Genomic DNA, 20,202 nt, shown 5'->3' with positions numbered 1-20,202 from the left:
TACAATACCAACACAGCTGATGGACAGAAAACTGGGATCTCACTTCTGTGGCCCTATGATCTCACAACAGAGTGAACTGTAGTCCTCAGTGTTGTGGAGGAAGTCACCTGTTGCCACCTGAAAGAGGCTTACCTTTGGACTCCCTGAGAGCTAATGGCAGGCCCCAGGTGAGGACGCACACTGGCCCCTCTCTTACACCCGACAGCAATCCCTCAGGTGGAGATCAGCCAGTATGTTGCCTTTTCAAATTTTTATTTTTATACATTTTTTTGTATTAAAAAGAAAAGCATAATTACCACAAATTACAAAGGACGAAAGCAGGACTAGAATAATGAATGAATCACTTCAGCCTGGAAAGCAGATACTCTCAATAATATTAATGTTATAATACAAGCTCATTCAAGTATTTTACATTTTTTTTGTCCTTTTGAATGTGATATCCTAGCACATGGTAAGATAATGTACTACGAGCGTAAGGTGGAACCTTCTCCGCAAAGCTGATCACAAGTTTTCCTCTCCAGTGAGAAGCGGGCTGCAGTTCTCTTCTGCCTCTGCCGTCACCTCGGCTGAGGAGTGGGTGGGACTAGCAGAGCCCAGGGACCCTGCACAGGAGGTTTCCTCGGGGCTCCCATCCAGAGGGTGCCAGATGATCTGAAGACGCTGCCCAGGCCTTTGGCAAACCCTGCCCCTCCAGCCTTACCTTGACTTCCCCTCCCTACTTCCAAGGGCTCTGAACAGCTAGCTTTCTTTTGTACATCAATCACCAGAAAGGGTGGGGGAGCTACAACGGAACTAAACAAAAACATGGAACAAGTTTGACATGGGCTCAGCAACAGTGAGCCCTGGGGTCCAGGCTGGAGGAGGGCTGGGCAGCCTTCTCTTCTGGTAGTGCCCTCACTCCCAGACTCAGGGCCAATGACCTGCCCCTCACCAGGGCCTAGGTGCATGGCCAAACCTGCCAAGGCAGGGGGAGGGAGTTTGGGCAGGCTGTTGCTGTCTCAGGTCTTGGATGCTGTGGGAAGATGGCAGATGGGGAAGTGGCTTGCCGTGATGGCCCTGGCCACCCCTGGCATGCTTGTCACAGATACATCGGTCCTAAATTCAAGTGTCTTCAGAAGGTGAAGATGTAAACTACTCTTTGCAACATTAATTCCTAACACGGTACAGAAAAGCAAAAAGAAAACCCACCCCACTCCTTCCTCGGCCTGTGTTGAGATGATAGCTTTCCGTTCTGCCGTGAAGGCGTTTCCTCCCTCTGGTCTCAGAGGTTCAGGGCAAGAAGGCAGCCCCTAGCCTAGACAGGGTCTAGATGGGAGCAGCCTCCCTCCTGCTGTGTTGCTGGGTACAACGCAGGGATGTGGGCAAAGGACAAGAAAAAGGGAAGGAGGGTCTGGTGCAACATGGCAGGCAGCAAGCTTGGGAAGGCCTCGGATCCATCGTCAGCAGACTCCCCTCATCCTCGGTCGAGACGACTGCGTTGCAAGAACTGAGCCAGGCTTTCCACACGCTAAGCGCAGGGAGGGCAGAGCGGGAGGGTGTGCACTAAAAGCAACCAGGCACCCAAAGAGAGCACAAGCTTTCCCAGTCGGGGATGCCGTCTCCAAGACCCAGCCTTTGGGACAACAGAGGAACCTGATGACAAGGAGGGCCACAGGAGTCTCAGTAACTGAGTAACAAGACCTAAAACTTGTGGAGCTGCCCAGGTCCCACTGGGGGTGGGTGCTCAGTCGGCCTGAACTGGACAAATGTTCCAGTCTGCGGTTGGTCCTCCATCACCCTCCCCAGCTTCTGACAACAGTAGCCACTCGACTGATGCTTGCAGGCCAGCTCAGGCAGTCAGTGCTGCAGCAGGTAAGTCAGGTATACTCTATGTCCACATATACCTTCCTGCCACAGGGCTTCATGACCGGCAGGATTCCCCAGCCCCTCCACAGCCCTTGTTCCCGGGAGAGGTCAATGAGAGGGTGGGCAGGGGGGGATGTAAGATGGGAAGACCCCGCAGACCATTGAGGGAGAAAAAACTATTTCTCCACCTGGTGAGACAAGGCCTCCTTTGAGGGTTCAGGTTTTTCAGTCAACACAAAAAAGATCCAGGCCAAGGCTACCCGGTGCTCACCTGCCCCTCTGGGCTGGGGAGATGCTCCAGCTGATGACATGTGAGGCCAACTCTGTTTTCTAACAGTCTTGAAGCAAACTTGGCCTTGGGGTTCCAAGGGCAGGACAAAGGGTGTACAACAGGACGGCCCGGCGTGAGGCCACAGCAAGCAGAACAAGGACACAACAGTGACGGCAGCGCGCAGACACGACGTCAGCGCCACACGATGCGATGCAACAGCAGGGGCGTCCTGGGCGCGGCTCCCACGCGCCACCCCAACTCTCAGGCCTCCAGGTAGGAGGCAAGTACATGCAACTCAGTCCAGGGAAGAGTCTAGCCAGCCCGAGCCCAGGCACATCCAGAGCAGGCGGAGGTTCCTCAGTTGACTCCGCCGAGGAAAACAGGCATTTGGGATTGTTTCAGGTTCCAGCTCCACAATAAGGCAACTTTTAAAAAAATATTATTTCCAAGAACAAACAAAACAAAAAAATCCCAATGAAGGAGAAAGACATCACGTACTATGGATTAGGTGGGGGGAGGGGTTCTGATTTTTTGGTTGTGTTTTTTTTTATGGTCGATTTTGTCTTTTTTTTTTTTTTCATTTTCCCAAGGATGGAAAGGTCAGAGAAAAATAAAATAAATCATCTTTTGATAGTCTCTGTGGGCAGGGGTTAGGGGTGGGGAGAGGAGTGGGAGAGGCTGAGACTTCCCCCAACTCCCACTGTGAGACCCTTTGGTTTCCTTCTCCCAGAGGTGACAGAAGGCGCGGCAGCACAGCAGGCACGGCGAGGGCAACGCCCGGGTGGTCAAGGGCTGGCGCTTCTGGGGCCCAGAGGCGCCACCAGAGCCTTCCGAGGGACCGTGCTGGGCCTGGGCCCCAGAGCCTTCCGTGGGCTGCATAGTTGGCTTGGGAGCAGGAGGCGGCTGTGGGGACAGGGCTGTGGCCTACCAACCGCAGGGCAGGGCTGAAGAGTGATTTTGGTAATCCAGACAAACTATCAATAATTTAAAACTTGATATATATATATATGTATATATATATAAAAAATCTCCCCCTTTCCCTCCCCCCTTAGAAGCTAGGATGCAAGTCATGAAGGGGGAGAAGGGGGTGCAGGAGGCTCCTGCCCAGGGGGCACAGCCAACAGCCCAAATGGTGTTCACACTGCTACTCAGCACAAAGACCTGTCCTAGTAAACCAGGCCTGTCCTTTCTCTGTCTGCTCTCGGGTCTGGGCATCCCTAGGGACCCTTGCCCACCCCACCCCTTCTCCCCAAACCCCAGGGGGCTTCAAGGGATTCACTTTCCCAAAGTCAGTGTGTCCGAGTGCTGGCTTGTCCATTTAGCATCTTCCCGGATGGGCTGGCCAGTAGGTGGCGTAGGAGGTTGGCTGATCCCAGTGGCAGGCCTACTGGAAGACTGGGAGGGGCATCGTTTCCTGCCCTCACCACTGCCTCCCGCTACCACCGGGTGTCTCTTGTGGTTGCCCTCTTCACCCATGGGGGGCTGAAACAGAAAAGGGAGTCAGACAGTTAGTGAACTGGCCACACCCCTGTCCAGGCCAGACAGAAACCTCTTTTCTACCTCAAGAACAGAAAGTGAGTGGTTTGGCTGTACAACCACAGCACATCTCTATGCCAAGTACTGTCTCCCAGAGTCCATCCTATCCTTCCAAATAGACAACACCACATGACCTTATAAATGACACAGAAAAGTAATGTGCCTCAGGTTCAACAGCTGGCAACCGACAGACACATGACTGAGGTTCATCTATCCTTGAAGACGGACTTTTATGCAGACAAACTTTGCTCTGCTGTGAAGGACTCTCATGCTTAGGAAATGATGTGTGGAGGATGGCATACAACATGCTGCCTCAGCTTTAAAGGGTCACATGCACTGGACTCCCTCGGCTCCCGCATCCCTGTATGCTAATCACCACCCCATACCATCCCTGAAGACTGGTGTAACGTCCCCTACCCCACTTCTCAAACACTGGGCTCCCTTCAACCCCACCCCTCCATACTGATCCGACCACACTTGAGATCCACTCACCCTCCAGCATCAACACAAGGGGTCACCTTGCTCCTCTGCCCTTGTACCCACCCTAGCCTTTTACAAGTCTGTGAGTGATCCACCAGTCTGTGTAACACTTCCAAATGTTTTATAACCTCCAAGATTACTCGCTTTCCTTTACAGGCTTTTATCCAGACAAAGCCCTTCATGCACCCTAACTATTTATCATTTACAGATGCTTCCTCTCCAGGAGTGGAAGAAAACACTCATCTTTACAATGGGAGAACGGAGCAATGCTGCTACTTCCTTCCAGTGAGCACAGGCCTCAGTTCAACCATCCATGTCATGATGTAAGTCTTGCCTTTTCACAGCTTACGGTTTCCATGTCTATGAAGTCATGTAAGCATTCAATGCTACCTTTCAAACGATTATGAGGACCATTACTTCATTTACTTACATCTGCCTTACTGTTTTGGTTTTTGGTTTTTCGAGGAAGGGTCTCACTCTAGCCCAGGCTAATCTGGATTTCACTATGTAGTCTCAGAGTGGCCTCAAACTCAAGGTGATTCTCCTGCCGCTGCCTCCCAAGTGCTAGGATTAAAGGTGTGTGCCACCACGCCTGGCTTTTACATTTGCTTTTGATGCTGATGATTGCACCAAGAGCTTTGCACCTAAAGGGAGGTGCACCACAGACACTATGAATATTGTAAGGAGAGTCATTCATCTCTGAAGTCCTGGAAGCAATCAGCACAGTAGCACCCAACCAAAATCATCTTACTCAATTAAGCAAATGACTTTAAGTATGTCTCTGGATGTGCACTCAGCAATAACCCAGATTCACCACAGGATGTCACTGTTGAGGCACTGCTTCAGGAGGAGGAGACCTATTTTTTTTTTTTTTTACAACTTTTTAATTCCTGCTACCAATTTTTGTTGTGTTTTGTTTTTTGATTGTTTTGAGGTAGGGTTTTCTTCTAGCCCAGTCTGACCTGGAATTCACTATGTAGCCTCAGGGTGGCCTCAAACTCATGGTGATCCTCCTACCCTTGCCTCCCAAGTGCTGGGATTAAAGGCATGCGCCACCATGCCCGGCTCCCAATTTCTGTCACAGCTAGTTTTATGCTGCTGGGATGAACCCTTAAATCAGATACAGTTTGTGGAAGAAAGGGATTTATCTTAAGCTTACAGATCTAGATGAAGTCTTATAATGGTGAAAGAGAAAAACCACCACTAAAAGCAAGCACTCTGGGAACCCCAGGCTCAGCTTAAGCATTCTGTACACCTTAGGTTGGAATTTAGATACACCCCCATTGACATGGCCCCTCCCCCCTTGGCAGGTGTCCATTTGTTAGGAGTAGAAACTGTAAACTTAATTTTCGTAACACCTGAGTCTATTAGGGAACATTAGCACATTTATGGTGGTTTCTGGGTAGCTTACCCAGATGATCCCTAAACTAGTAGTGGTAGGCCTGGGCCCAGCAGCAGGGCAGGCTATGGCTCCAGTCAGCACCCACTTCCACTCTCACCTACAGAAGACAGTGCAAGTGCAGACTGGAGGGCGGCTGAGGGGGGAGTGAGAGGGAGTTCCTGGGAGCTATTTTCGTCCACTTTCAGAACAAGGATCCAAAGGAACAGAGGTTTTCACTCACATCTACTCGGAAGTCTTCCAGACGCCGGAATTTGCCGAGGTATTCTTGCAGTTTGGGGTCAATGTCCAAATTTTTGGCTTTGGAATATTTCAAGAAGGCCCAGAACTTCTCTAGCCCATAGAGTTGGCCTGTAAGAAAGGAGTGTGAAAGGAGATGAGGACAAGGCTGGAGGGAGCAAGGGGAACAAAGAGGAAGGCCTGACTTAACTGGGCTTACTGACATCTGATGGACTCTTACCAGCCTCATAGTCCTTCACCGTTTCCTCCTGGAAATCCTTGAATATGTCCAGCCGGAACTTCTTTTCCAGGCCATAACTATAGTATCGGAAAAGGCACTCCAAACCATATCTGTGGGGGCAGAGGTTGGCAAGTTCAGCAGTGCCTTCATTGGAAGTTGGTGTGGGGGTTGGGGCGCGGGGGGGTGCCAGCCTAGCAGAGTATGGTGGTTTAATTCAGGTGTCCCTCCAAAACTTATGTGTTCTGAATGCTAGGACCCCAGCTGATGGCAATTTGGAAATTAAAGCCTCCTGGAGGCAGTATATTGTTGGAGCCAGTGTTCCCTTGCCACCTGAAGTTGGCCAGGGGGTGATGTCCACCCTCTGGCCATGCCATCGTGTATCTTCTCCTGAAGCCTGTAAGCCAAAATAAACTCCTTTTTCTCCAAAGCTGCTCTTGGTTGGGTGATTTCTGCCAGCAATGTGAACCTGACTGAACTACAGAACAACTAAACTACTAAACCTGAACTAAACTACAGAACAACTCCAACACGGCATTGTCCATGCACACTAGAGGAAGGCTGTGACAGCATTTCACTCGACCCGAATGAATGCGGCAGTGAATGTTCATGGTTCACCAGGGGGTCAGAGGACTCAGTCCATCTCCGGCCCCACGCCCACCTAGTTCACTGCTTTGATTTAAGTTTCTGGCTGCTTTTCTGCTCCAAGAGCAATGGAATAGCTGTGACAAGAGACCTTATAGCCTAAAACTCAAATCATTTATACTCTATACTTTATAGAAAGAATACTTGTCAATCCTTGCTGTCAGCCCAGAGCAAAGCCGTTTCACCAAACCAAACCTGCTAAAGTGTATTCATTTATTTGACTCAGAAAAAACATGGAAACTCTTACAGTGGGTTTCAACTGTTAAAAATTATACTTTTAAACCTAAGAAGCTATTAATCAATCATATGGAAACCTACTTTCTTTGACAATGGAAAACTCAGGAGCCATAGACAGTTACTAGAAAAATTTCAGTACCAGGAATGGGATACCTTCCAGTGCGGTCTCTGATGCCCCTAAAACATTACAGGTCATTGCTGTGGCCTTTGGTTCGCACCACGAAGAGAACTTTCTCTCTCTCAAGTTACTTTTGTTTGGGACAGGGGTCCCTTTGTAGCCCAGGCTAACTTTTGAACTTGCAGCAATCCTCCTGTCTCTACCTTCTAAGTGCTGGGCTTATATGTGTGAGCTATTAACACTTGATTTTCAATTTTCTCCTTAATATTATAAATTATCTTGATAGCATATGAGGTTGTCTGAGGTCTGGAGGTGACATTCCTACCAAGGTTGTTGGGGGCTTCATGTGGCCATCACTTGTAACCTGTCTCTGTCTCCCAGCTGGGGCCCAGGGTTAAAGTATTGATAAATTCCATGAGACCCAGTGCTCACTGCCTTGCAGGATTGAATCAAGAACCTGTGGGCAAAAAACATTATAGGCCATTGCCGAGGCCCTTGGAGTCCCACCAGGAATAGATGGTAAGACCCTGTTGCTGAAGACTCCACATACTTGGGCTGCAAGGCCACTGAGAAATCCTGCTGGAACTGAGCTGATAACCTTCTTTGTGTAGACCAGCTGACAGAAAGCTGGAGGAAGAAGCTGTTCTGCATGCAGTTCAATGGGAGAAAGAGAAATCACCAGTGAAGATACTCAACAGTGGACACTGCAAGCCTTATATTTGGCCAGCTAGGCCAAATGAGCCAACAGGTGCAATGGTGGCACGTCTGTCACGGTGGAAACCAACTGCCCTCTAATTGGACTGGAGGCCTGCTCCATGGGAGGGAATACGTCCCTGATACTGAAAACTTACAACAGGGGTAGTCACGAGTCGTAGGGGTGTAATGTCTGCTGCTGTCTGGCTAAATAGATAACTATGCTCATCAAACTGCCCAATAAGCACTTCTCTTAATGTTCATACCCATATATTAATGCTACTCTCACTTTTGGTAGAGAACCTTCTCTTTTCAGATGGCAGTGACCTTGGGACGACTCAGAAGGCATCACAGTGTTGAGAAGTGACAAAGGAGTGCTCTGCACTGAAATATCTCTATCACACCTTCCAAGGCTCAGGGCCCATTCATTGCCGAAGAGGTGGTGGAAAGAATGTAAGAGCCAAAGGAAGGATAGGATTCCTTACAAAAGACTATTTTGCCCCTCCAGACACAAAATGGCCTGGATATCCATTACCTCACAATGCCTGACACTACCTACACAAGACCATCATCATAATAGAAGGAAAAGATGATGACATCAAAATAAAAGAGAGACTGATTGCGGGGGTGGGGGGATATGATGGAGAATGAAGATTCAAAGGGGAAAGTGGGGAGAGGGAGGGTATTAGCATGGGATATTATTTACATTCATGGAAGTTAATAATAAAAAAATACTAAACTAAAAAAGAAAAAAAAACACAAAATAAATGAACAAATAAATAAAACAAGAAAAAAAATTATAGTTTTAAGCTGGATGCAATGGCGCACACACTTGGGAGGCAAAAGTAGGAGGATCGCTGAGCTGGGCTAGAGCAAGACCCTACCCCTGAATCCAGGGTTTGTCACCCTGATGTGCTGAACCCTTTCCTTTCCCTGGCCTGGGAGCCATGGGGAGACTTCCCAATGACATAAAGGCAAAATCCAGCAGAGGGGTAAAGGAAACTGCATTTTAATAAACATGTCACCTAAGCATGCACTACACATGCATGCAAAGTCTGGAAAAGCAAAAACTTAAGATTTTTTTGTTATTTATTTTGAGACAGAGACAAATATAGAAAATGGGCCTGCAGCATTACAAAAAAACTCCAGACACATGTGTCACCTTGTACCTCTTGTATTACACCTGGGTACTGGGGAACTGAACTCGGGTCCTTAGGCTTTGAAAGCAAACATCTTAACTGCTGAGTCATCTCTCCAGACCATAAAGAAAAAACTTAAACGCTTTAATAATGTGCTGGAGGCATGGCTTAGCCAGATGCACAAGATTGTGCATGCATCTGGAGCTCGTTTGCAGTGGCTGGAGGTCCTGGCATGCCCATTCTCTCTCTCCCTCTTTCTCTTTGTCAAATACTTTTTTAAATAGTCTTTTGTTTTTTTATTTGTATTTATTTACTTGGCAGAGAGGGTGGGAGGATGAACGGGCATGCCAGGGCCTCCAGCCACTGCAAGCAAACACCAGACACGTGCACTACCTTGTGCATCTGGCTAACATGGGTCCTGGGGATTTGAACCTGGGTGATTTACCTTTGGAGGTAAACACCTTAACCATTAAGGCATCTCTCCAGCTCAAGACTTTTATTTTGTTAAAAAAAAAAGTTAATAATGAAGCTGATGAGGTGACTCATACTTTTAACCTCAGCCCTCAGGAGACAGAGGTAGGAGACTACAGTGAATTCCAGATCAGCCTGGGCTAGTGTGAGACCCTACTTCAAGCAGGGCCAGACATGGCAGAGCATAAACTCATCCCAGTACTCAGGAGGCTGAGGAAGGAGGACCCGCTGTTAGGTCAACATTAGCCTGGACTAGTGCTGAGTGCCTACTTCAAACAAATGATAATAGCAATGGGTTATCCTTGGGAATGCGATTTTCTAGTCATTGTCCTCATCTGTAGGAAACTTCACGCAAAACAAAACAACAAATTTACTGACTAAAGAGGAAATGAACACCAGGTCTGGTGGTGCACCTCTGTGATCCTAGCACTTGGGAGGCTGAAGTGGGAATCTCGCATGTATGAGGCAGTTATGGTGCATAGGGAGACTGCCCTCAGTAAAATCATACCAATAAAGTTAAAATGTGGGCTGGAGAGATGGCTCAGTGATTAAAGGGACTTGCTTGCAAAGCCTGTTGGCCAAGTAATGCATTAATTTAGAGTTTGTTTGCAGTGGTAGGAGGCCCTGGTGTGCCCATTCTATAAAATTACTAAATAAAAGTATTAAAACCACAAATAAGAATAGACAAGAGGATGTCACAGATGAACACATCACAACTTGCTGTCTGGACCCAAATATCACCAGCTTTCCATAGCATTGAAACTGGCAGGGAGAGTATGTTATGTTTATATTAGAAACCAAAGGGAATCTTTTACAACAGTTTTTGTTTTTTCCTTTTTTTTTTTTTTTTTTTGCTTTTTTTGAGGTAGGGTCTCACTCTAGGCCAGGCTGACCTGGAATTCACTATGGAGTTTCAGGGTGGCCTTGAACTCATGGTGATCCTCCTACCTCTGCCTCCTGAGTGCTGGGATTAAAGGCATGGGCCACCATGCCCGGCTCCTTTTTTATTTTTATTTTTTTTTTGAGGCAGGATCTCACTCTAGCCCTGGCTGACCTGGACCTTATAGTGCAGGGTTTAAGGCTTGCATCACCATATCCAGCTTTTCCTTTATTACATAGTAAGGCTTATAGATAACCTCCGTATCTAAAATAGGAGATGGGAGGCTGGAGATATGACTCAGTGGTTAAGGTTCCTGCATGCAAAGCCTTACAAATGACCTGGGTCTGACTCCCTAGTACCCCTGTTGGTAGAGTCAGAAACTAGGTGGCAGGAGCAGGGAAGAGTAGGAGGCTTTTTCGCTGTGTAACCACTTAAACTGTGAAATGTAGGCATGTAACATATTGCTCATTTAAAAGTAAGTACAGGGGAAACAAGTATGGGGCTCCAAAGATGGCTCAGCAGTTAAAGCACTTGCCTGCAATGCCTAAGGATATGGGTTCGATTCCCCAGTACTCATGTAAAGCCAGATGCACAAGGTGGTACACCTATCTGGAGTTCATTTGCAGGAGCCAGAGGCCTGGCACACACAGATTGAGTGCTATGAGTTGAGGCCAGTCTGAGACTATAGTCAATTCCAGGTCATCCAGGGCTAGAATGAGACCCTACCTTGGGGGGGTGGAGAGTATATAGAGGGCTGGAGAGATGGCTTAGCAGTTAGGGTGCTGCCAGCAGTGGTTTAAAAAAAAAAAAACTGGGCGTGGTGATGCACGCCTTTAATCCCAGGGCTAGTGTGAGACCCTACCTCAAAAAAGCAAATCAAATCAAAACACAGCATAAGAAAAGGGCCAGACAGGGCAGAACATAACTAATCCCAATACTCAGGAGGCTGAGGTAGGAGAATTGCCAGGAGTTCGAGGCCACCCTGAGGCTACAGAGTGAATCCCAGGTCAGCCTGGGCCATAGTGAGAAGCTACCTTGAAAAACCAAACAGGGGCTGAAGAGAAGTGCCCAGTGGTTAAAGGCACTTGCCTACAAAGCCTAACAACCAAGTATGATTTCCCAGTGCCCATGTAAGGCCAGATATACAAGGTATACCCATCTCTCTTCTCTCTCTGATGCAAATAAATACTTTTTTTTTAAAGTGCACATAGAAGGGAATTCCAGCTAGATATGGAAGACTCGTAAGCCATCGCCAGCCCCAGTGCTCACCAGCCCGCCGCCTCCACCACTCACCTGTAGCCATCTTTGGCATCCTCCAGAGCCAGTTGCTTGAACTCCTCATACATCTTTTTGTTGAAGTGATCTCGGAGGAAGAAGGACCAGAAGCGGAAGAGGGTGTTCATCTCCTGAGACTGGCCAATGCCCAAGCGCTTCCGCTCTAATGGGAGATAGCACAAGGTCAGCCTGCCTCTGTTCCTGGAAAAGGGTCCCTGGGCTGCCTCCTGTACCTGCAAACTCCCTGTTCGTAACCTGCCCATCACCAGATCTACTGAGCACTCATGGTTTGGCAGGATCTGTTGGTGGCACTGACCTCTACTTGTAAATTCAAGTTACATCTTTCTCATTCAAGACAAGACACTGAGAAAACTAACCCTTGGAAACTGGAGAGATGCTCAGAGTGTGAGAAGCGCTTACAAAGCCTGACAGTCCAGGCTTGAGCCCTCAGTACCCACATAAAACCAGATGTGGGCTGGAGAAATGGCTTAGTGGGTAAAGCGCTTGCCTGCAAAGCAAAAGGACCCAGGTTCCACTCCCCAGGGGCCATGTAAGTCAGAAGTACAGGTGGCACATGTGTCTGGAGTTCATTTGAAGCAGCTGGAGGCACTGGTGTGCCCATATTTATACACTTTATGTCTATGTCTGTCCATTATTTTGTTTCTCTCAAATAAATAAAATATATTAAAAAGAAAAGAAGAAAGAGCTGGGCAAGGTGGCACAGAGGTGGAAGATCTCTGTTAAGTGTGAAGCCAGCCTGGGCTACAGAGTGAGTTCTAAGTTATCCTGGGCTGGAATAAGACCCTACCTGGCAGGAAGGGGGCTGGAAGGGAGGTACACACCTTTAATCCCAGCACTCAGGAGGCAAAAGGAGGATTACCACAAGTCTGAGGGCAGCCTGAGACACTACCTCGAACCACGACCCCACCCCCCAAAAAAGTAGAGCTTCTAGGACTTAACAATGAGAACCAGCTAAGAATATCCTCCATATAGATGTTCCTCCACAAAATATGTAGCATGTGAAAACAATGCAGACAGGGACAAACCTGTATGGGGACGCCATCTCACACCCTCCAGGACCACCAAGCGTAAGACAAATAAATACCATAAAGTCTGTCAGGATGTGGACAAACCAGGACCCTCCATGATAGCAAACTCGAAGTCTCCCACGTGACCAAAAACACTGCTCTCCACCCAAGGTGAAGCAGAACCACGCTGAGGCGAACCGACGCGGGACGGCTGGCAGCACTGCGCAGCAGCATGACGATTGTTTTAATTTTGAAAAAATGTTCTTACTGATGTACAACTACGACTCCGTTAAAAAGTACTGCCCTTAGCCAGGTGTGGTGGCGCATGCTTTTAATCCCAGCACTCGGGAGGCAGAGGTAGGAGGATCGCCATGAGTTCAAGGCCACCCTGAGACTACAGAGTTAATTCCAGGTCAGCCTGGACCAGAGTAAGATTCTACCTCGACCCCCCCCCCAAAAAAAAACAAATTAAAAGTACTGCCCTGTCTACTCCAAATGATTTTTACGAAATTTGTCTCAGCACCGCCCCCCACCGCAGTACATGCAAAGTAAGGCAGATGAACCAAGACTCCAGTTAGCCAGGTATTCATCTCTGAGCTAGCCTACCTACCAAATGGGTGTCGAGATCGGGCCACATAACTTCACACCAACATACAGAGTCCTACCATTACAAGGCATCTTGTGACCACAGCAAATCCAAGATCATCTACTTACTATCTTCCAGAGCAGTGCCAGCGACCTCTTTAATGTGAAATGGCCTGTAGGTGACCCTTGCTGCGTTCTTGTCTGCAAAGCCCTGCTCTGGAGTCACAGTCCCCTCCAGCCTACCGTGAGGCACCATCACAGGACAGGCACTGAGCAAGTCATCTTACCATAGCTGTAACAACCAGCTGTTTTGTTTTTGTTTTTTTTTTTTTTTTGGCTTTTCGAGGAAGGATCTTACTCTGGCTCAGGCTGACCTGGAATTCGCTATTTAGTCTCAAACTCACGGCGATCCTCCTACCTCTGCCTCCTGAGTGCTGGGATTAAAGGCGTGCGCCACCACCTCTGGCCAACAACCAGCTTTTAAAAAATTTTAATTTTGATGTATTTATTTATGAGAAAGAGAAAGAATGGGTGTGCCATGGCCTCTAACCACTGCAAATGAACTCCAGATGCATGTGCCACCATGTGCATTTGGCTTATGTGAGACCTGGAGAATTGAACTTGGATCCTTAGGCTTCGCAGGCTTAACTACTAGGCCATCTCTCCAGCCCACAACCAGCATTTTTATCCCAACAGGGGAAGAAACCAGAGTTGGAATATTCTGAGTGTTACAGTCCTGTGGCTTCCTGCATTTAAAAAATATTTCACCTAAATCTTACTTAGGTTTTCTGTTCCTTTTTAGTTTCACTGTGAGATCCAAGGCCGGTTTGGAGCTAAAGATGGTCCTGCCACAGTCCCCAGGGTGCTGGATTACAGGAAGAGGTCATCTACCTCCCTGGCCCCCCACCCAGCCTTCCTACTCTTAAGTGTAGGCCATATCGGGGCGAGGCCCTCCCTACTTACCATTAAGGCAGCGTCTCCGATACTTGTGGTAGACGTGCTGTGTGAAGCCATTTTCTTTGAGCAGCTCATGGGAAGGGTGCTGGAACTTGGGCAGTGACTGAGGGGTACAGCCATAGCTGCCGACGGCAGGCGTCCCTTCTGAGGGGCTGGAGCTGCACAGGCCACAGGGAAGATGTGTCACCAGCCACTGGGTCTCCCCGCAGCTGCACCCTAGGGTTAGGAGGGGTCCCTCTGACTCTATCAGCCAGAACACACCGCCTTGGGTATGATGAATAATGTGGAACCACCTCAGAGGGCTTTGAAAGGTCACCAAGGTACAGAGACTGAAGACTTGTCCTGGGTCAAGCACTGGTTTACCGACAGTCACGTATCCAGTGCCAGTAACTAATGTGTAACATTCTTTGTTTTCTTCCTTCAAGGTAGGGTCTTCCTCTAGCCCAGGCAGACCTGGAATTCACCATGTAGTCCCAGGGAGACCCCGAATTAACAGTGATCCTCCTACCTCTGCCTCTTAAGAATTGGGATTAAAGGCGTGTGCCACCATGTCCAGCTAAATCTGATTTTTTCAAAATATTACCCACTTCCTACCCCTGCCACTCTGCAAGAGAAAGTGCACAGGTTGGTATTTCCAAAACCTTGCTTTACAACAGGGACCACCATGATTTTTTTTTGGGGGGGGATTGGTTTTCAAGGTAGAGTTTCACTCCAAACCCAGGCTGACCTGGAATTCACTCTGGATTCTCAGGGTGGCCTCAAACTTGTGGCATTCCACCTACCTCTGCCTCCCGAGAGCTGGGATTAAAGGTGTGTGCCACCACACCTGGCTGAGACCACCATATTAATGAGAGCCAACAGAAAGACATGTGAGCCCGACTTTAAGAAGCTGAGCTAGCTAGAGCTAGGTGCTCCTGAGGATGGAACCCAGACTTGGGCACACAAGATATGCATGCTCCTGCCATGACGATCATCAGCCCTGTTGCAGTAATAGCACCAATATCCTCCTTCAGATGGGGACAGGTTTGCAAATAATTCAGAGGGAGATTTCTCTCGAATACAGCTATGACAGAATGTTTTCAGAAAGAAGCCTTAGCTGGCCATGGTGGCACACACCTTTAATCCCAGTACTTGGGAAGCGGGGATAGGATTGCCATGAGTTCAGGGCCACCCTGAGACTATATAGTAAATTCCAGGTCAGCTTGGGCTTCAGCAAAACCCTACCAAAAAAAGGTGGGGGGGGCGGGGGAGAAGCTTTCTCCTCCTGGGTTCTGGGTCCAACCCAGATTACTGGTCCCGCAGATGAGGGTTCCTCTAATATCCAGGCTGCTGGATGGAAGACTGACAACCTTGGGCAGCGTACCTAATGGAAGCGGTCCTGGGCCGGTGCTCCCGAGAATCCATCACCCAACCCACATGGCTCTCCAGGGGTGGGTTCGAGCTGTGCCTTGTCTTCCTCTTTCGAGGCATCTGGAAAGATGGAGTTCACGACTTGTTACCTGCATGTTTGTAGCTCAGAAGCATCACCAGAACCTTCCTGAGTAGAGGGCTGCACTACTGATCTGATCTGTCCCAAGCCCATGAAACATGTCCCAATCTGTCATTTCCCCCCACGCTCTTCATAGGTATGAACTTGTCTCATAGGTAAAGAAAGAAGGGTTAGGAATTAGGTGACTGCCAACTTGCGGAGGCCTCTTCCAGCCACACCCACTTACAGGAGTTCCTCAGTATAGGGCATGTGGGAGATCTGGTACTTTCTGGAGACAGCAAAGCACGGAAGGCCCAAGAACTGGCCCAGGAAGAACGCCTCACCTTGGCATCTAGGGTCCGCCCTTCTTTCACCACTGGGTAAAAACGTGGTGTCTGGCTTGAGTCTTTGAGCTGGGGGGTCCGGGGAGTGCGGGGGGTCCTGGCATTGCGGTAGTTTGGCGACTCTGGGACAGTGGTTGGTAGAGAGCGGGCGATGGTGGAGGGCTCAGGAGCACCGAACAGCTTGTTGGCCAGGGCGTCAGTGGGAACTGCAGAGGCAGAGTGAATGAGCAAGCAGGAGGCATGCTTAGGGTGCTACTCCTCACCAAAACCTGTCCTCACCTTGCTGGAACCTGGGGGGCCCAGGAGGAACCTCCTGGTTGGGATCCACAGGGGGCTCAGGGGTCAGTGTGTCAAACTGCTCCCGGCTGATCATGTTGACTTTCTTGAAGTTCTCAACTTCTTGCTGCAAAGGATGTGATGGGGGGAGGAGCTGTTAGTCAGCAACCTGCTCAAGCCAGTTTAGGAACAAAGATGGACAGGAAGGTGGGCCCAGCCCAACAGCAGCTTCCGAGGAACAGGCTGCAAACTCCCCAACATCTCCCATGCACCCCACGTCTCTCTGCACCACTGTCTGGTGGCAGAGCTTGGACCTGTGTCATCTCTACACACTGCTAATATATATGGCCACTCACTGAAGGCCCACCCAACACCAAACACACCTACTCTAAAACCTGACGAGACCCTCCTTCCACGAAGGCCTCTTTTCTCCATTTCTACAGGAGAGCTCCTCAAAAGGCTTTTCAACTTCTGCAAAGAACCTATTACTGAAGATTACCTGGCAGTCTAACCTCATTCTGGTCTCTACAATGGCATAGCCAACTACTGGCCACCAAAGACAGATGGACACACAGGACGGTTAGTGACCCCACATGCAGTTCAGTGCCTTCGTATCTCGTCCTGCATTCAGTGCAACATTGATCATGGACCCTCTTATGCATTAAGACCAAGGCCATCATAGACGACAGGAACCTGACCAAGGTCATGGCCTTTCTCTCCTCCATACATTAGTAGCACCCCGGTCTACATACTCACTGCTATGCTGGAGCCTCACCTTGATCTGGGAATACTCAGGTTCAAACTTCTCTGTCCACAGGTCCTGCTCATAGTAGAAGAGCCCATCATTAATGACCTTGGCCAGCTCAGCACTCATCTTGGCACGGGATGTGTGGTTGCCTGTGCGGTCCCCCCCAGGATGCCGGCGCATGTAAGGTGGTGTCTGAGTGACAATGAGGATCTTGTTGACATCCCGGTCATCAATCTCATAGTCGGAGTCCTCATCAGACCAAGCAGTAAAGGTGTTCTTCCGCCCATCCATCTGTTCCATCTCCTCATCAAACAGGAAATCTAGTTCTTCCTGCTCTTCCTGGTCCTTGGACATCGGCTGCTGGGAGGGAAGCTGTGGGGGCAGAGTGGTGGGGTGGGAGAACCTGGGCTCCTCTGACTTCTGAAATAGGGACAGACCAAAGAGGAGAATTACTGAGCTGCCCCACAACAGGTGCTCTGGATCCTCACACTGAGAAGCCCTAGTAACACCAGCAGATTGCTGGTGCGCCTCTAGACTCAGCTTCTGGATAGATGGATGGCCTGAAGGAACCGAGCTTTCTGCTCACAGCTCACACATGGTCACTTTGCCTTCATGGCCCACACAGCAACTGTTAGGAGCCCAGTTACCCGTCAACTTCACATAGCAAACAGGAAATTGTGGCAAGAGAGTCCAATTTCCACTCTCCTCACTGCCCCAAGCTGAGACACAGCTAGGCAAGTATTCAATGAATTGATGAATATGCTTGTACATAACACTACCAGGTCATGTATAAAAGCCTATAAGCTAGCCGGGCATGGTGACGCAAGACTTTAATACCACCACTCGAGAGGCAGAGGTAGGAGGATCCCCATGAGTTCAAGGCCACCCTGAGACTACATAGTGAATTCCAGGTCAGACTGAGATTCAGTGAAACCCTATCTTGGGGAGGGGAAAAAAGTGTGTAAGCAAAGTGGAGCAAGACAGGCTTCCAGGATCCATACGGCATGAGAGCAAAAGACAAGACCCAAGATGCTGGTACAGCAAAGGTACTACGCGGGGCCTCAGGGGCACACGGAAGGGTGGATGTCCAGCTATGAGGGGAGGTGAGGGACGGTTAGGAAAGGCTTCCTGGAAGAAGAGGATGCAGGCAGGATAGGCAGGTCTCAAAGGCAAAGGAAGCCAGGGTGCTGTCAACAAGGAGAAACACTGCACAGGACTGAGGACGTGTGCCCAGCACGGGGGAGAAGGAAGCAGAGGTCTCTCACACTGTCACATGCCAAGAGACATCCTGCCAGACCAAAGCTCCCAGGAAACTCTTTGCCACCTCTTTAAGTTCAAGACAGGCCAGACAGGGGGTGTGGGCTCTAATTCTGGAATGGAGCTAGGATCAGTTTTAGCAGTTTCCTTCCCAGGTGTTCCCATCTTTCCAGAGCCATACAGCCCACAAGCCTGGGCCTCTAAGGATGCCATCCACTCACGATCTTTCTCCCAGTTACTCTGGCTGAGGCAATGTGAAGTTCTGGGAATGACCAGACAAGGAAGAAAGAGGAGATGGGACAGGAACACAGAATTCTACAAATGTGGAGCCAAGGCCTCTGAGCCCCAGACCAAAGACCTCTCCAAAGAGTGGTACTACTGAGGAAAAGGGGGAAGAGATAACTTCAGTTCTTGGAAGGCAGACACTCATTTTAGTTCAAGATTGAAGCACTCAGCTAGAAGTGAATGCCACTTGTTCTTGTCTGAATATGCACACACTTATATACACAGACATTGCCTTCCCTCATTTTAAGACAGGGAAAATTGAGGCCTTAACACAACTGACCAGCTTCTTAAGGACCCCTAGCCACCAGTGCAGGAGATATGCACCCTTGTCCCTTGTCTCTTCTAAAGCCCAAGAGTTTACATGAGGACAAGTTCAGGGAAAAGGCCCAGGGGTGAGATGAGGCAAAAATAACAAAGCTAAGATTCAAAAACTCTGTACCACCATTGACTCATGACCTTGTCTTGTGGGAAAGCCACCCAGGAGCTCCTTAAGAGATGGCCTGAAAGGAGGTCCCCAGGAAGGGAAGAGAACTAGGTCCGTCAGCCTTCCCAGACCACAGGCACACTGCAATGCAAGCCTGCATGCAGAGCCCATGGCAGTCAGGTCTCACCCACCTTAGGCCGCGCTGGGGAGGGACGAGGCCGTTTCTTCACCTCAATCCAGCTCTCAGAATCCAGGTCCGGGAGGCTGGCAGACAGGCCCTTGGGCAGTGTCTTCAGGTTGCTGACCTCCTCTGTTTTGGTTGGCACAGGGGTGACTGCACGAGGAGAGCCAGGCGCTGACTCTGGGGGAGCAGAGGTGGGTCCTCACTGCTCTCGTCATCCTGAGGGCAGTCCCGACACTGCTCGCAGGAAGACGGGGGCAAGAAGTCATCCAGCTGTCACTGTACTGGCTCCTACCTGTCTCCTTCTGGTAGTGCTGGCGAGGCACAAACTCAGGGCAGTTGAGAAGCTGAGAGAAATCAGTCTGAGAATAATCCACTATTGGGGGACCAGGAAGAGGCCACTTCTCAGGCTCCTCCCTCCTGCGGACTTTCTCTTCCACGATTTCCACCACCTTGCTGTCCTTTAGGGCCTATAAGGATAAGAAGGGGAGGAAGAGCAAGATTAAGGTAGAAGGAAATCTTGTGGGTGGGGGAGAATTAACAGGCCCCAAGAGTTTGGGGGTTAAGTCCACGCCAACAATACAGATAAGTGGCACCTTCTTTCAAGTTTGGCAGATACAAAGCCTGAACGTAAAAGCCTCACCCATTTGCTAACCCTGAACCCCTCCTTCTAGACCTAAAGAACCATCACAGGGGAGACTGTGGGTGTTGAGACTTGGCTAAAAGGCTACTCACAGTAACACTGTAACAGGATCCAAACCTGGACATCATCTAAGGTGCCACCATGGTACATTTCCTTCAGTGCAATACACCTTGGACATTCAAGCTACTTTTGCTTTTGTTGTTGTATGTTTTGATTTTCGAGGTGGGGTCTCACTCTAGCCCAGGCTGACCTGGAACTCACTATGTAGTTTCAGGGTGGCCTCGAACTCACAGTGATCCTCCTACTCTGGCTCCCACGTGCTGGGATTAGAAGTGTGCACTACCAGGCATGGCTTGGAATTTCTTTTTTTAAACCAAGCTTCTGATAAGTTTTAATAAAGAAAATTGTTGCATGGATACTTTTTAACCAGTTTGCTCTGGCATGCTTCTAATAATGTCAGAATGCCTGGGTCAATCAATGTTAGAGCACGTACTCTGTGTATTTTTTTAAATAAAGAGGAATTTTTTTATTTTCATTTATTTATTTGAGAACGACAGACA

The 20,202-nt window shown here is 49.0% G+C and overlaps 1 protein-coding gene across 1 annotated transcript in view; it reads right to left on the bottom strand.

Annotated features, from left to right (window-relative positions):
- Window positions 1-235: 235 nt before the first annotated feature.
- The window catches only part of Larp1 (La ribonucleoprotein 1, translational regulator), a 60,707-nt gene continuing 40,740 nt past the window's right edge, over window positions 236-20,202 (bottom strand). The window contains 11 exon segments of the mRNA XM_045151812.1: window positions 236-3,598; window positions 5,755-5,882; window positions 5,992-6,101; window positions 11,465-11,609; window positions 14,023-14,174; window positions 15,380-15,486; window positions 15,829-16,034; window positions 16,108-16,231; window positions 16,880-17,272; window positions 19,010-19,179; window positions 19,295-19,469. Of these exon segments, the coding sequence (XP_045007747.1) occupies window positions 3,392-3,598; window positions 5,755-5,882; window positions 5,992-6,101; window positions 11,465-11,609; window positions 14,023-14,174; window positions 15,380-15,486; window positions 15,829-16,034; window positions 16,108-16,231; window positions 16,880-17,272; window positions 19,010-19,179; window positions 19,295-19,469 (1,917 nt within the window). The 3' untranslated portion in view covers window positions 236-3,391.

Source organism: Jaculus jaculus, chromosome 6, assembly GCF_020740685.1.
Source record: "Jaculus jaculus isolate mJacJac1 chromosome 6, mJacJac1.mat.Y.cur, whole genome shotgun sequence".
Lineage (NCBI taxonomy): Eukaryota > Metazoa > Chordata > Mammalia > Rodentia > Dipodidae > Jaculus > Jaculus jaculus.
Note: the sequence above shows the minus strand (reverse complement) of the source record. Positions and strands in the feature narration are given on the sequence as shown.